At 43.5% G+C, this 12069-nt stretch overlaps 1 protein-coding gene across 3 annotated transcripts in view; it reads left to right on the plus strand.

Annotated features, from left to right (window-relative positions):
- The first annotated feature begins 1342 nt into the window (after positions 1-1342).
- LEO1 (LEO1 component of Paf1/RNA polymerase II complex) overlaps positions 1343-12069 on the plus strand; it is a 31771-nt gene continuing 21044 nt past the window's right edge. For all 3 annotated transcript variants that reach the window (XR_016439394.1, XR_016439393.1, XM_090029387.1), the window contains exons 1-9: positions 1343-1499; positions 2814-3488; positions 4007-4111; positions 6303-6397; positions 7983-8128; positions 10140-10224; positions 10627-10721; positions 11034-11168; positions 11711-11846. Coding sequence is in view for 1 of the 3 variants with exons in the window: in XM_090029387.1 (XP_089885513.1) it covers positions 1442-1499; positions 2814-3488; positions 4007-4111; positions 6303-6397; positions 7983-8128; positions 10140-10224; positions 10627-10721; positions 11034-11168; positions 11711-11846 (1530 nt within the window). In the remaining 2 variants the exon portion in view is untranslated. The remainder of the gene's footprint in view (positions 1500-2813; positions 3489-4006; positions 4112-6302; positions 6398-7982; positions 8129-10139; positions 10225-10626; positions 10722-11033; positions 11169-11710; positions 11847-12069) is intronic.

Raw genomic sequence — 12069 nt, forward strand, 5'->3', positions numbered from 1 at the left:
GGGCTGTTTTCTACTGCTGCATTGGGACTGGCCATCAATGTTTAGAAATGGGTCCTGGTACAAAAAAGACTGAGAAATACTGCTCTACAGCTTGTAACACCTGTTTAAGTTCCCCTTGCTCCACGTTTAACTTGGTCAAGGCTTGAAAACCATAGGTTGTTTAAGACTCAGTCCTGCCAGGCATGGTCAGAGCTTAGATTGCTGCTCACTTCCCCCTTAGCACAGTAACAAACAGCTCATTGCTACTGTAGGCACAACAGGCCCTGCTTTGTCCTGGAAGTTGTGCAACTGGTTTTCTGCATTAAGCAGGGAGCAGTGAGCTGGGGCCGGTTTGTCCTCCTAGGCTAGGTAACAGGAAACTCTACAGAAGTGGGTCCTTTCACTCCTCTCTTCCACCATCTTCAAGGTGACAGCGTGCCCGAGCGCCTTGACCTGGCCTGGCTCTTGGCAGCGTGATGCTGTGTTTGCCAGCTCCATGTCACAGCTGTGTCCCAGGCCAGCACCACTCACCTTTTGTGCTCTGGGATGGCCATGGCCAGGCTACTACACCCCACTGGGAACCACTCCCTTTTCCTGCAGCCCTTAGCCCTGTTTCTTGTCCATGCTTGGCCCTCATGTCCCTCGGCTTCCCTTGGGCTGTGCCCCAGCCACTGGGCCCCATGTCGCTGGCCCTACTTCCTGCCTGCTTCACGCACCTGTGGGCGGCCCCTGGGTCAGTCCTCAGCTAGCCTGATGTGCCACCCCCTCACCCCAGGCGCAGGAGGCTGAGCAGAGGCATCCCATCCCGTGGCCCTGCGTGCTGGTCAAGCATGGCCCAGCCCCGGCTGCAGTGCCAGCACTGAAGCAGACAGTCTGCTTCAGGGTGGGGGCCCCAACCCTGCTGTCCTCCCCCTGAGGTCTTAAATATGAAATTATTGTGTTGGAAGCTCAAAATTATTTTATTTGCTGAAAAACTACTGTACACTGAAAAACTATGTAAATACGTATGCAAATACATCTTATTTCCTTTATATTGCTCACTGTAAGCAGGTGGTGTGTGCGGTGTCCTGGGTCGTGGCAGCTGAAGCATTTCTTTACACGGCTGGCACACCGGCATGAGGAAACGGTGACAGCGAGCCCCGCAGCCAGTTAAGGCTCCCCAAGAGCGACTGGGGCTTTGCCTCTAATGCATCGATTCCCCGCCTCAAAATCGTTGCTCATGTTGGGTACCGTCACTCATTGATCCCACTTCGTGCAAGGGTTGACATTATCGCGCCAATACGGTAACAGCAGCACGCGCGACGACCGCGCATGGGTGGGGTTTCCGGCCGCGCAGGCGCAGAACAGTTTGACTCGTCACGGGCCCCGTTCTGTTGACCTCTGACCCCCCCATCGCGAGGCGCCCACTGACGTCACTGAATGGCGCCGCTCAGCCCTTCCGGCGCAGGGGGGGTGCGCGGCGATGGCGGACATGGAGGAGCTGTTCGGCAGCGACGCCGACTCGGAGCCGGAGCAGAAAGGTACCGCGCCGCTCGCTGTGCCCCGCTCCTGGGTGGTGGAGCCGGGTCTGTCCCGGTCGCGGGCTCCTTATGGCGGGGAGGAACCCCTTGCGCGAGATGTAATGCGGTGGAGAGGCCTGAGGTGCAGGGAGCCCTGGGCAGGGCGAGCCCGGCTTCGCATGTTTATTCAAACAAGTTGGCCCCTGTGCCTGGACTGCAGGTGCCGCCTGGGCTTCCCGGGTCGAGATGGGGGTGACTGAGGTTTTTCTTCCCCACTGAGCGAGGGGAGCACCTCTCTTTGCCCCTCGCCACCTGCACAAAACATCTTGAGCTCCTTCCCCTCTGCTTTAGTACAGGATCATTCCCTCGCTCTCCAGAGGTTTACAGCATCATGTCATGTTCAAGACATCAGCTCCAGATGAGCTACCACTGAAACGAGAGGTCTGCGCCGGGGATGAGCACTTCCTGGTGCATCAGTTCCCTGTACCACGTGTGTAGAAATGAGACTTTCTGAACGAGAATGTAGTTCTGAATAAACCTTTATTGACCTTATTCAGACAGGCTTATATTCAGAAAGAAAAAAATGTTGAGTTCCCTTCTTCATTTTTATATGAAAAAATAATTTATTGCTGTTAGTCTTATAACTTTTTTTATATAGACTTGAGATAATTCCAGCTTGTTAACAGAGTTCATATGTTACAACTGTCTTGAATAACTGAAGGCAAATGTCAAAAAAAAAATTAATGGCTACTGTCCATGTTGATTTTTCCACCAATTTAATTTTTTATGTTTGCAAAGTCTCATGAATATTGTTTTTGGGTATTTTTCAAAACAACTGTCCATTTCTCCCTTTGCTAAAAACAATGGAACAGCCTCTCATCCCTCATGAGTATTTCTATTCTAACTAGCCTGTTTGTATGAATGTCATGGGTGGTTGATTGGATTTGGAAACCATTTCAGTTTTAAATTCCCATAATGTCGTCCACAAAATACCATAGTTTTTACTCTTTAGTAAAGGTATTAATTTAAAAAAATGTCATGTAATTTCTAATGAACATATGTGTCCTCACTCCATGTGAATGTCTGATCTTCCTCTGACTCCTCATGTGGCAGTTCAGACTCTTGTCATTTTAGGTTACACTTGTTTTGTTGTCTGTTTCTTTAGCTGTTTGCTTATCCCATTCCTGGGTGTTTTACTTTGATAATTTTAGATAACTCTCCTCTCATGTCCATTTTTCTTCTCCAGTCTGCTAAATAAAACAATTTTTTCAGTGTTTCCTCATAAGGAAGCCTTTTCCCAACCTTCTTAATAAGTGGCTGATACTTGTTTTGCAGATTCCGACTCTGGATCTGACTCTGATTCTGATCAGGAAAATGCTGGCTCTGGCAGTAACGCTTCTGGAAGTGAGAGTGATGGGGATGATGACAGAGAGGCAGTAAAGCCCAGTAATAAAGAGCTCTTTGGAGATGACAGTGAGGATGAAGCAGCATCCCACCATACAGGTAGTGACAACCAGTCTGAAAGATCATACAATCACTCCGAAGCTTCAGGGCACTCTGAGCATGAAGACAATGACCAGTCAGACTTAGATCAGCACAGCGGCTCAGATGCTGGCCATGATGATGATGACGATGACCAAGGACATGGGTCAGAAGAAGGTAGCCATCGCTCAGAGGCGGATGGATCTGAAAAAGCACATTCAGAGGATGAAAAGTGGGGCAAGGAAGACAAAAGTGATCAGTCAGATGATGATGATAAGCTACAGAACTCTGACGATGAAGAAAGACCACAAAACTCTGACGAGGAAGAGAAGGTGCAGAACTCTGATGACGATGAAAGGCCTCAGGTGTCTGATGATGAGGAGAGGCTACAGAACTCTGATGAAGAGAAAATGCAGAACTCTGACGATGAGGAGAGGCCACAGATGTCTGATGAGGAGAAGATGCAGAACTCAGATGATGACGAACGACCTCAACATTCAGATGAGGAAGAACAGGAACGTAAATCTGGTAGGACTGGATACTTTGCTAACAGGTTGATAAATGTCATCATTATCATTAGCTTGTCTGAGCCTATCCCAACCATGCAGTTGGTCCAATAAAGATATCACCCACAAAAAACGTTGCCCCTTACATGGTTCCTGGACTATTGTGGCTACAACATCATTATCCATGATGTTGTAATAGTCTCAGTTGATGAGACTACTAATGAAGATGCTGAATAGTTCTTTCTTGATGATATATTCTAGTGCCTTTCCATGAACAGAATCCAGTTAAGACTCTTTATTCCAGTGCAGTGACTGTCATTATTACAGTGATGACCATGAGTCATGTTGACAGCTCCCTAACCACATTGTTTTTGTTGTCCTGGCTTGAAATAATTCGCATTTGAATATAATACCAAATTTTAATTTATTTATTCTTTGTGTGAGTCAACTTCAGCCAATCCACAGATTTGTATTAATGAAAGAGGGAGAGAGACAGAGTCCAGTTTTTAATTTGATGAGTTTGCGCATTTCCTTTGATAGAATCTGCAAGAGGCAGTGACAGCGAAGATGAAATTTTACGCATGAAGCGCAAGAAACGAATCGCATCAGATTCAGAAATGGAGAGTGATGCAGAAGGACAGAAAGGTAACCATCGATATTTTGTTAAAATGCTTCTACCTTATCTAACATTAGGCATGTACCACAAATCTACCTTCAAACTCTAGGATGCATAATGTTTGGAGCAAACTCAGGATTGGGCTATCTGGAACATAGTAGGCTGTTTTGACCAAGATATACCACTAGAGCTGTGTTGGGGAAACTTGCACAACAGTTCCAAGAGTCGTCTAGCCAGTGCTATCATCCTCTCAATTTTCTCAGCAACAAATTGAACTAAAGGGCAATGTGGTGCCTATCTTTAAGAAAGGGAGGAAAGTGGATCTGGCAAACTACAGGCCCAACAGCCTGACCTCTATCCTGGGGAAGGTCTTAGAAAAAATCATCAAGGCAGCCATCCTCAATAGACTGGCCGATGGCAACACCCTGAGGGACAGCCAGCATGGGTTTGTTGTGGGTAGGTTGTGCTTGACCAATCTCATTTCCTTTTACGACCAGGTGACCTATTACCTGGACAAGGGGGGAGAGATTGATGTCATATATCTTGACTTCAAAAAAGCCTTTGATCTGGTATCCCATGATCACGTCTTGGTGAAACTAGCCATCTGTGGCCTTGGGTCGACCATGATCCACTGGCAGGGGAATTGGCTCCGGGGTCAGACCGAGAGGGTGGTAGTTGACAGAAGTCAGTCGTCATGGTGCCCTGTGACCAGTGGGGTCCCTCAAAGCTCTGTCCTTGGAACTATTTTGTTCAACCTCTTCATTAATGATGTGGACATTGGAGTCAGAAGCAGACTGGTCAAGTTCACCGATGATACTAGACTTTGGGGTAAAGCATCCGCACCTGAGGATGGGGGTAATCCAAGCTGACCTTGACAGGCTCAGTAAATGGGCGGACGAGACCCTGATGGTATTTAACACCGAAAAATGCAAGGTTCTCCACCTTGGGAGGAAAAACCTGCAGCATGTTTATAGGCTTGGCAGTGCTACGCTGACTAGCACTACGGGTGAGAGCGATTTGGGGGTCAGGATTGACCACAAGATAAACATGAGCCTTCAATGTGATGCTGCAGCCAGTAAAGTGAGCAAAGCGCTGGCTTGCATCCATAGATGCTTCTCAAGCAAATCCCAGGACATCATTCTCCTGTTGTACTCGGCCTTGGTGAGGTCGCAGCTGGAGTACTGTGTCCAGTTTTGGGCTCCACAATTCAAAAAGGATGTGGAGAAGCTTGAGAGGGTACAGAGGGAAGGCCACGCACATGGTCAGAGGTCAGGAAAACAGACCTTATGGCGAGAGGCTGAGAGCCACGGGACTTTTCAGCCTGGAAAAGCGCAGGCTCAGGGGCAACCTGATGACTACCTATAAGTTTATAAGGGGTGTTCACCAGGACCTGGGGGAACGATTGTTCACCACAGCGCCCCAAGGGATGACAGAGTCAAACAGTTATAAACTCCTGCAAGACCATTTCAGGCTGGACATAAGGAAGAACTTTACTGTCCAAGCCCCCAAGGTCTGGAATGGCCTGCTGACAGAGGTGGGTCAAGTACCTACTTTGAACACCTTCAAGAGAAACCTGGATGTTTTTCTTGCTGGGATCCTGTGACCCCAACAGACTTCCTGCCCCTGGGGCAGGAGGCTGGACTTGATGATCTTCCAAGGTCCTTTCCAGCCCTGATGTCTCTGAAGTTTTCAGATGTGACAACTCTGGTGTCAGTATATCTTGACATCTTGCTGAAAGCTTTTGGATTTACTGCATCTTAATTAATTATAAGGTCTTGAAGGTCTTTGTACATTGTTACCAGCCACTTTTAACTGGAAGAGGTGGAAACACTGAATATTTTGAGACACTGTCTTTTCCCAAACTGTTAATCAGTTCAGTTTGTGTTAACAAAAAGATCTGAACCATATGGCCAAAAAGCTGTCTGTCTTGAGTTGATCAGCTCTTGGCTTCTGTCTCAGTTTTCGTGTTGTCTGAGTCATTCCAAGATAAATGTTCCCTGAGTTTTGATAATTTTTTTAAGTCGGGGGTTGGGCTGGAGGAATGAGTTTTTGTAGGGGAAGAGGGAAATCAGCTTTTCAAGCTACCTTTTTTAATTAAAAAATATACCCCTTTTCTCCCCTTTCTATGTCACTTTTAGTGGTTCCATAGATTATTTTGAGGCGTAGGTTTGAAATCTCTTCCCTTTTTCCACATATATGAAAATACATATTCTGTTCCAGATCATACAGATGTCATGGATCTCTTTGGCGGTGCAGATGATATTTCTTCTGGGAGTGATGGGGAAGACAAGCCACCAACTCCAGGACAGCCCATTGTAAGTAGATTTCTCCTCCTGGCTCACTGACTTAATCAAGAGTTTTAAAACATGGAAAACTAAATTTCAGGACACTAACAAAAAAAGACTGAAAGGGTTTAATAAGAATTCTCTTGTGATATTGCCCAAGGTGAAAGATATATTAACAGTTTGTTTTTTATATGTATATTTATGACGCCATGGCTAGGTTCATTTCCCTGTTTTCTGTGTTATGATGCTTGTAAAATCTGACTACTTACTTCTATTTATGTAACCAAGTAAGATATCAACAACAGTTATGTTATCATACTTCTAGGGTATTTTCCTTTTGGGACTAGGTTTAAAGACCTTTTACATCTAGGTGCCAGTTTTAAGCCAGATAAAATTAGTATCCTTTACTTGCTTATCAGCGTTCAGTAGTAAAGTAATCATATGCATCAGTTGACATCTTATTCCATACTTCTTCTGGCATCTTGAATTAAGCAATTTCAATCATGAATATTAAGATGGTATTCTTAAGTACAAGAGCTGATAATTTTGTCCATGTAGCGTATACTTTCAACAGCAGATATTATAAGTGGTAGGGGTGCACTGATAGAGATTTTTGGGGCTGATACCAATAGCTGATATTTGAAGAGGTATATCGGCTGACATCGATCTGATTTCCAATACAGCATGGAGAGCTGCTTCCAGCTGGTAAGTCCAGTGTGGTAGGTGTTGGGGGGAGGGGGGGCAGATCAATGCCCCCTGTGGTGAGGGAAGGACTGGAGGGGGTGGAGCTACGGCTCGTGGAGGGAGGTGGCTTCTGCCACTGCTTGCACCCCAGGAGGGCACCAGGGCGGGGGGCATGTGACCCCCCCCCAGATCTGCATGGGGTGGGGCAGGGCTCTTGGCAAGGGCTGGGCTCGGAGTGGGCACCAGCAGTGCTGGGAGGATGCTGCATCCACCCCAAATTTTGCTGCCACTCCACTGCCAGCTGCCTGGCACAGCCCCAGCTCAATGCCTTGCCTCCACCCATGTGCCGGGAAAAAGCTGGGACTAAGCCAAGCGGCTGGTGGCACTGGGAGCAGAGCAGCGAAATTTGGGGTGGATGCAGCATCCTTCCAGCATCATCAGCGCCTGCCAAGAAGAGCCCCGTGCAGATCCAGGGGGGCACATGCCTTGCCCCCGACCCTGCTGCCCTTCCGGGGTGCCAGAGCTACACCACCTCCACCCCCTGCCTCTGCCCCCTCCTTTATGGCAGAGGAAACTGATCTGCTTCTCCATAGCCCTTCTCCCCCCACTCCCTGTCCACCACGCTGGCTGGAGGCAGCTCTCCACACTGCCGGCTGTGCTCCTTGCTGCCTGAATGCTGTAGTGCGGCTGCGTGCAGCGTGGGCATTTATTGGCTGAATCATCAGCTCCATTGGGCCAATATCTGATACAGCCACTTTTCTTTATAGTGGTACTGATTTGATATTTGACCAGTGTATCAGTGCACTTCTAATAACCAAGTGTCAAAACATAAAGTAAAAAAGGTCACTGGAATAACTGGGACCACCTGAAAGGCTCTTTCACCCTTTTCAATAATTTAGTCTCAATATCGGTTTGCTACTCTGTCCTCTAGGATGAGAATGGGTTGAATCAGGACCAGCAGGAAGAAGAACCTATTCCAGAGACTAGAATAGAAGTAGAAATACCAAAAGTCAACACAGACTTAGGAAACGATTTATATTTTGTGAAGCTGCCCAACTTCCTCAGCGTGGAGCCCAGGTAATACCATGATCAAATCTATGATGCGTGTAATTTAATAGAATGTTTAGTGTTTTTCTCTCTTGATTTTATTCAGTGAAATGCTTTGATTATATTAATACATTTTAAACACTGTGTATACATTGATATCTATCAAATATTCAAATTATTTAGTTGAATTTAAATTTACTTTGTCAAGGTTCATGGTATAAAATACACGCAACTGCTTTTAATTCTTCATACTAGTTTGACTTTGTAAATTTTCCATTCTTAGCCAGGTTAGCCTACACTCACCTTTGTTGCACGGAACCACCAATTTTCCTGAGCTTGAAATTCAGCTCAAACGTGTGACTGTGTTGTGTTTGACAGGTGCCTAGCAGCATTTCCCCTAAATTATAGTTGTTCTGCCCTTCTGCAGGACTGCTTTTCTTTTATGTGAAGGATGATGATAATTTCATCATGAATAGTGGACCATATATTGTAAAACCAAATCATCTTGCCTTGAGATTTAATTCAGAATACACAGCTTATCTTGGAAAATTGACTGCTTCCTAAATCCAGAAAATCTGTTTTAATAGCTTTAAAATTGTGTATGTCTTTTTCTCAGTGGGTAACCAATGCAAATACTTGTGATGCAACTTTTATTTTAAATATACCGTGTTGAATGAAAAAGGTAAGTGTATGCAGTCCACCATTAACTACACAAAGCAATGCAGTTTATGTAATTGTTGAAAAAAGTAATAGAACTGTGTGCATTATTTGCACATTTCTACTATGTATCCTCACCAAATGTTAATCTTAAAAGTGCAATAAATAAACGCATTAGCAGAGTAGTATTTTCATGAGTTTGTGGCATATTAAAGACTACTTTAGGTCACAACCAATTGAATCCTAAGCCTAGCTTTCATGTTTATTCAGAGTTTGAGGCTTAATTTTCTAATGTTTTATAAGCCCCTTAATCCATCTAAATGTAAGAAGATATTAAAATGCATTTTTTGAATACTGAAAATACTATGTTGGATTTTAGAATAAGCTTGACTCTCTTTTTTTCTTTTTACCTGTTTGAAAAAGGAACATTTTTCTTGCATTTAAGCCAGAAGCTGTATATTAAAGTAGTTCAGTGTGATTGATTGTTTTCATAATACTGGCCATATAATTTCAAAATGTATAATTACTTTTCTATGATTTAGTGAGGTCTGGCTTCAAACTTCCTGTCAGTCTTTGAGAGAAAATGGTTACAAATATCTAACTTTTTCCAAATATTTTTCTCACGTAAGGCTTACTGGCCCTTTTAGAGAAATGTCCATTGTCTTGCTAATTCTGTACTAATGTTCCTGCTATGCTTTAGTCAGATAGTTCTCCTACTTGTTCATGCTACAGATCTCTTCAAAAGTGAGCTCCTCTCTTGGTTCTCACAGTTGTGGTCTGTGGATGATAAAGCATGATTTATAATCTAGTAACTTAACACTGAGAAGATGAAGCTCTGATTCGTGTATCTCTGTGGGTCAGGATGTGCTGATATCTAAAGTCTACAGCCAGTTGTTCTAGTGCTCTGCAGTAGTTGGTAGCTTCCTCAACCAGTAGACAAGAACAAGTGACAACAGCTAGTCTTTTGCTGCTTCTGTTTTCAAACACCCAAACATTCTCATTGTAGAACTTCCAGCACTGTAACCTAGCTACTTCATAAGGTATCTGTCTCATACTGGTACTGGATCAGTCAGAATATATTAGCTCGTAGACTGAAGCCTCACCTCTTCTCTACCAGACTGATGTTAAGAAGGAGAGTCACACATTTGAGGTATCTATCCAGAATCATTCAGCTAATGAGGGAGACTATGCTAGGTTTCCTGTGATGTGAAACTAATCCTGGTTTCATGCATGGCTATTGAAATGTATACATATCATACCGTGAAGTCTACTGTTGTGTGTTCAATATATAATTTAATCCAAAATTGGCATTTTGTAACTCCAGAATATTCTGGACTCATTTTTAGAAAACTGAATAAAGAATATATTGTATGATTTATTACAGACCTTTTGATCCTCAGTATTATGAGGATGAATTTGAAGATGAAGAGATGCTTGATGAAGAAGGTAGAACCAGATTAAAACTGAAGGTATAACTTCAATTTTTTCTTTCTCCATGTCATCCTCTTGGGTTCTTTCAAACTGTTACGTGAAACAAACTGGAGGTGATGGTGTGAGTTCTGCTTCTTCATCGTTATCACCTGTCTCCTGCTCTACATCTACATTTATTTTAAGATGTAAACAACCTCATTACTGAAGTTTTGATGGGAGTTTCTCAGCTGTTGTATACAATATTTAGCTTCTGCACATAGGAACAATGGGGGAGAGTTGTAGCTGTTTACCATGGACACAAAGCAAAATCAGTTAGATATGGAAATATTCCTTCACAAGACCATCTTTTTTCCCCCTTTCTCTCTTTCTTTTCTCTCTCTAACAGTATTTCTTAAGGTAGGGATAGATTTTATTTGCTTATATACTTTCTCTTCTAACAGGTAGAAAACACCATACGTTGGCGAATGCGACGAGATGAAGAGGGAAATGAGATTCGAGAAAGCAATGCCCGGATAGTCAAGTGGTCAGATGGAAGGTTAGCTTAAACTTTCTGCTAGTGCTAAAATGTGTTTTTGGTTTTTTTTAGTAGGAACTTTTAGTTAATTATCCTTGCACATAGAAACAAGAGGTGGATACAGCTTGAAGGTAGCTGTGCAAAGTGGTAATGACTCTTAGTTCCAACTCTGAGACTGTACTGCTCTATTCTAGTTTGGATTGAAATATAACTCTTGACTATGTACAAGAAAAAAAATGGGGAATGAGAAGGTTTTGTTCCTCTACAAAGAGGTTAACAGAAAAATACAGTAATTAATATTATAATGAGTGGTGTGTGAATCTTTTTTTTCAGCATGTCACTACATTTAGGCAATGAAGTCTTTGATGTGTACAAGGCACCACTACAGGGAGATCATAACCATCTGTTCATCAGACAAGGAACTGGTCTGCAGGGTCAGGCTGTGTTCAAGACTAAATTAACCTTCAGGTAAGCACATAGTTAGCATATAGGGTGATAATGATAGTATCATGATTTAGTATGGAATCATTGTAATTGAAACCATCTGTTTAGACATTAGGAGGTGCTGATGAGTCTGAAGTAGTAGATTGCTGGTTTTCTTTTACTGCATTTGCATTCAGTAGGTTCTCAAAAACATGTTTTATTCTTAAGGAATACTCTGTTCCTTGAAAGTAAGGCTGGTGTCACTGTATACATCCTAGGTATAACATAATCATCAATTCTATAGACATCCTTCAGTCCTGACCACTGGGTTCAGGAGCTGAGTACCACTGAAAAGAGAGGGTGACTTTTTTATCAGCTTGTTTGAGTTCTTCACATGTCTGAAGATCAAAGTTAACATGCAGATAACACTGGAACCATAAAGTGTGTTTCTCTTGGAAAATGACATTACAGTGCTATCTTGCTTGCAGTGTTTTCACAATTCTGTGTGTAGTGATGGCTATAAATGTCTCTAGAAAGCTGAGGTATCCTTGTGAGAGGGGTTCATCCTATAATGATTTTTCCAACAGACCTCACTCAACGGACAGTGCTACCCACAGGAAAATGACTTTGTCACTTGCAGATAGATGTTCAAAGACTCAGAAAATTCGTATCTTACCAATGGCTGGTCGTGATCCAGAGTCTCAACGCACAGAAATGATTAAGGTATTGTCACCAAGCACTTGCTTATTCTGTTGAGCTAAACTAAAAACTATAATGGCAAATGATGGAGGATCTGTGTGTCTTTAGTGGCCCTTTAAAAAAAATTAATATAGTCTCTGACATTTAAATCACAACAGTATATTCCCTCAGTGTCCTTTTTTATGCTTCTAGGCTAGGAGCAAGTACAGTGTTTGGCTTGCCCACTTAAGAGGAGATCTATTAAGAA

This window comes from Crocodylus siamensis, chromosome 15, assembly GCF_052110815.1.
Source record: "Crocodylus siamensis isolate JL-2025a chromosome 15, ASM5211081v1, whole genome shotgun sequence".
Taxonomy (NCBI): Eukaryota; Metazoa; Chordata; order Crocodylia; family Crocodylidae; genus Crocodylus; species Crocodylus siamensis.